Source organism: Amphimedon queenslandica, unplaced genomic scaffold, assembly GCF_000090795.2.
Source record: "Amphimedon queenslandica unplaced genomic scaffold, v1.1 AMPQUscaffold_12479, whole genome shotgun sequence".
Lineage (NCBI taxonomy): Eukaryota > Metazoa > Porifera > Demospongiae > Haplosclerida > Niphatidae > Amphimedon > Amphimedon queenslandica.
The window spans coordinates 9671-14215 of record NW_003547284.1 but is presented as its reverse complement, the minus strand read 5'-3'; the positions used below and the strand labels follow the sequence as shown (position 1 = coordinate 14215).

At 33.7% G+C, this 4545-nt stretch overlaps 1 protein-coding gene across 1 annotated transcript in view; it reads left to right on the top strand.

Moving 5' to 3' along the window:
• LOC109587690 (uncharacterized) overlaps positions 1-367 on the top strand; it is a 3774-nt gene extending 3407 nt beyond the window's left edge. The window contains exon 3 of the mRNA XM_020003912.1: positions 308-367. Within this exon, the coding sequence (XP_019859471.1) occupies positions 308-367 (60 nt within the window). The remainder of the gene's footprint in view (positions 1-307) is intronic.
• Positions 368-4545: the final 4178 nt, after the last annotated feature.

Here is a 4545-nt window from a genome sequence, read left to right as displayed (position 1 = left end):
GCGAGTGGTGTCAGTAGATAGTCGTATCTTTGGGCACGCACATCATCTTAATCTCATCACAAATCAGTCAGTAAGTACCGTCAGTAATTGTAAATAGAAGTAAGTAAAAGGCTCTTCCAGCTCCAGCCATTATAATATTACTGAGCATGCGCAGTTGGCTGCATCAAAATGGCGTCCAACCACTTGGTGAATCAACTGTGTACTTGAAAATAATGACGAGAAATCATTTTGTAGAATCAAAATGCCAAACCACACTGCACTAGCGTCCCTTAAGCGCAACAGAATGGTGCAAAAATTATCTTTCTAGGATAAAAACTGTAGGACTAGTTCTCCCTTAACTGTGGAAGAAGAAGAAGGAGAAACCTGAACATTTGGTGCATGCAGGCATGCATGCATTCATTGCCGTAAAACTATCTTGTGGAAGTTTTTAGCTACTTTTTATAACACTAACCTATTTTAATAAAATTATAAAGGAAATCTTGACTGTCAGATAAGCTATAAAGAATTCCTGAAGATGTACACAGGCTCAATGCTTCTGGGATGGCGGCCATTTTGGGGGCGCGCTCGTCCAACTCAACCCTACATACCAAGCGCTAGCGCTTGCTAGCGCTTGGTAATAAGGTGTAGTTTACATTCTCTTATACAGTACAATAACTGTTATTGTTTTTATTATAGAATTAAAAGTTTATATACTGTTAATAAGCAAACAAAGTTAGTCTATTCTCTATTACATTAAGCTTTTTCTACTTTAATAGAGTTGATGATGATATTGCAATGCAAGTATGTGAACCATGTGAAATTCACAAGACTAAACAAAGTGAAGAGAATGAAGGAGTATATGATGAATGTCAAACATCACCTGATGATGTTTATGAGCATATGCCACAATAAATGCATGTGCTATACAGAACAAAAGTACATTTGTAACTTTTTAAACATTTTCACTAGTTTTAGTTCAGCAATTAATTTTGTTTACATATAGTTATACATTACATAGTTCGTGTGAAAAAAAGAGAACAAAATTTTATTAGTACATTCAATAATCACTGTCTAGATTTGATTTTAGTAAATTGTATGCAATCTATCTTCATTTCTTGTCCATCTAAAGAGACAAATAATAGAGGGACTCACTTATACTTACCAAATTAAAATTTTCATTTTTTCTATGTTGTTAAAAAATACATGTACATTGTGCCCCATATAATTTTGTGAGAGCAAAATTTTGCAATTTAGCTTAATTTTGTATTTGCAAATAAAAATTTTGTGATTTTAATGTAATTACTACACCCTTTGCCTTCATAATCTGCACTCTATTTGCTGATTTTCATTTTGCAAATTTTTTCAATATGTAAAAATCTGAAAATTATTTAATCCCTGCAAATTATTGGTGTATACGGTATAGTCTTTTGTACAATTTTGTCAGAAATATATATCAGATAATTCTTTATTTTTATAATTTTCGTAATACATATGCTGTTGTATTTCAAACTTGAGCTGATTTTAATCAATTTCAGATTTCTTACAAATTTTTCCAAAATTGAGTCAAAGTCTCTGTCTGTATGAGGTGTTTGACAAAATTTTGCCAAGAATAAAAAGGAGAGTTTTTTCTGATACATATGTATGTTTTTATGGTGTATTTCAAAATTGAACTGATTCCGATCTCATTTGGTTTTTTACAAATTTTGAAAGTTGCTTCAAAATCAAGCCTTCAACCACATCAATCCTTTGATAAAGATTTTTGACCAAATTTGCCAAAAATGAAAAGGAAAAGGTCTCCTTTTTATATATTTTCTGATACTAACTAATGCATGTTTTATGCTGTATTTTAATTTAAAATTGATTTTTAATACATTTGGCTTTTTTAATTTTAAAGTTGCTCTAAAACTGGGCTAAAATCCAGTACAAAGTCTTTGGCCAAATTTTTCCAAAAGTAAAAAGGAGAGAATTCTCCATTTTAATAATTTTTCTGATACAAATCACTGTTCTTATGGTGTATAGAAAATTTAGCAAAATTGAATTTTTTCATGAATTTTAAAGTTTTAAGAGTCTGACAGAAGAATGAAGAAATCAATGTCTAAATTTAATGACAACTTTAACCATTTGTCATACTTCATATTTAGATGTGAATTACTGCGAATATAATAACTTCAAATTGATTGCCAATAGACAAGCTGTGTAATATTAATCCTATGATGTGAACTGCAAACATAATGCATGAATGCACCTCACTGAAACACAATACATGTGCATAGTTTATGCATGGTTTATGCACAGAGTTATGTGTGCATGGTTTATGCACAGAGTTTGTCACAGTGCGTAAACATGTTATTGTTTTGAATTATCATGACATGTGACGTGTAAGGCTTTTTTGTGCTTTATCATAACTAAAAAAAAACTGTGATTACCAGTAACTATTGGCAATGTCAGTATCCTTGATGATTATAGTCTTCTTGTTGAGTGTCAGTGAAGTTATTAGTCAATGTCCACCTTCCTCAGGTAAGATGCTGAATGTGTACAATAACAACTGTATAGGTTTTTATAGGTATCTACCTGATGCATGATGGAAACTGTTATACTAATGGATCATATTTTTGGGATAATACTGTCAATGCAGTTACTAAGAATATATCATGTGTGTTACCTGGTACTAGTCTAACTACTGGTCAGTGGGTTAGAGTTGCTGATCCTGATGATCCTGTTGACTGTAACAGTAATAATGACAGTAATCCTTTTCGTTGTACTAATATCACTTCACCTAATGCTACTCTCAATCTTTATCTTGCTCAGGGACTAGCAGCTCAAGAAGGCTGGTACAAGTGTTGTCTACCCACTAATTGTTCAGATCCTAACACTAACATCATCTTTGCTAATATATTCAGTAAGAGGAGACTATAATCACTTATTCATGTAATAATTTTCATTTGTAGGATATGCAGAGATAGAATCATTTACTGTTGCTGATCTTCCTTCTAACATGACAGTATATCCTCAGGAATGCAAACTAAAATGTGTCAAAATTGGACACAATACTTATGGTATTAGTATGAGCATTGGTAGTACTGCACTGGCAAGTTACACTAATTGTGCAGACGGATTTAATTTTCATTGTCCTGGTACTGTGTTAGTTAGTAGTACTAACACATTAAGATATACTGTTAATATCACATGGGATGAAATGACTGTCAGCAGTGGATCAATCAGTCAATCAACCACTGGAGATCAAATGTATCAGTGTGTACTGGATAATATGAATGATGGTGCTGATAGAACGCATGCTTTAACCATAAAAGGTAATGTCTACACATGTCATTATGATTCTATTATGTATATCTCTTTCGGTTAGTTCCAGCAACTGCTCCCTCTTCTCTTACTGAGGTCAACAAGACAGCTACCACTATCACTGTCAGTTGGACTGCACTTGATTCATCTGATGCTGATGGATATGTAGTCAATGTCACTAGTGACACAGACACTGTGCAGACAGCACAGGTGGAGGGAAGTAGTAATAATACAGTCACACTGAATGGACTGAGAGGAGGAACAACTTATAGCATCATAGTCAAAGCCTATCAACAATTACTGGGAACTGCTAGTACAATCAGTGTACAGACCTTACCAGGTATTGCTACTGCACCTTTTAATGTACTTGTAACATTGTTGATGTGTTTCTAGCTATTGATTCTATCAATTGGACACTAGTCTCATCAATTACACAACTCAATAACACTCAATATCGTATTGATTGTCTCACAACTACTGATATAAATCCTTCAAATGATGTTTACTGGATAGTAAATGGAGTGATGAAGAGTAACTCAATGTATACATCAATTGATGTCCTGACATACAACAACACACTACTGGTATATCCTGATCCACTGGGAGTCTCAGTTAATGTTACCTGTATAGCAATGATTGGAGGAGTCAGCTATAGTCAATCTGTGATATTACATGGTATGATTATACTTTAATCAATAGTAAATACTTTTGTCTCTTTTCTAGCTCCTAGTGGTCCTCCAAATAATGTGAGAGGGTTTATATTAAATCCTAATAGTATCAAAGTGAACTGGACCAATCCATCAGAGACTAATGGATATATGATTGAGTATACTACTGGAGGTGTAACCAGGAATGTAGTATCTACCAGTGAAGATAAAACTGTACTAACAGATCTCTCACCAATGAGTACCTATACCATCAGTGTGTACTCATATATAGATCTTCCTTCAGTTAATAGTACAGTAACAGTGTTAAGATTTGATGGTGAGTTATTATCATTGAGAGAGTGTAATTGATATCTGTTGTAGTTCCTAGTCCAGTAACTAGTCTCTCAGTATCTAATGTCTCAACCACTGGTATTACAGTGAACTGGACTATTCCTAGTAGTGACAACTATGTAACATACTACACCATCTCCTATACTCCATCTTGTCCCCAGTTATCATCAGTGAATGAGACAGTCTCTGTTGGTCCTCATCAGTCCACTACAACATACAGTTATACATTAATAGGTCTGTACAATGGTATGAACTATACCATCACAGT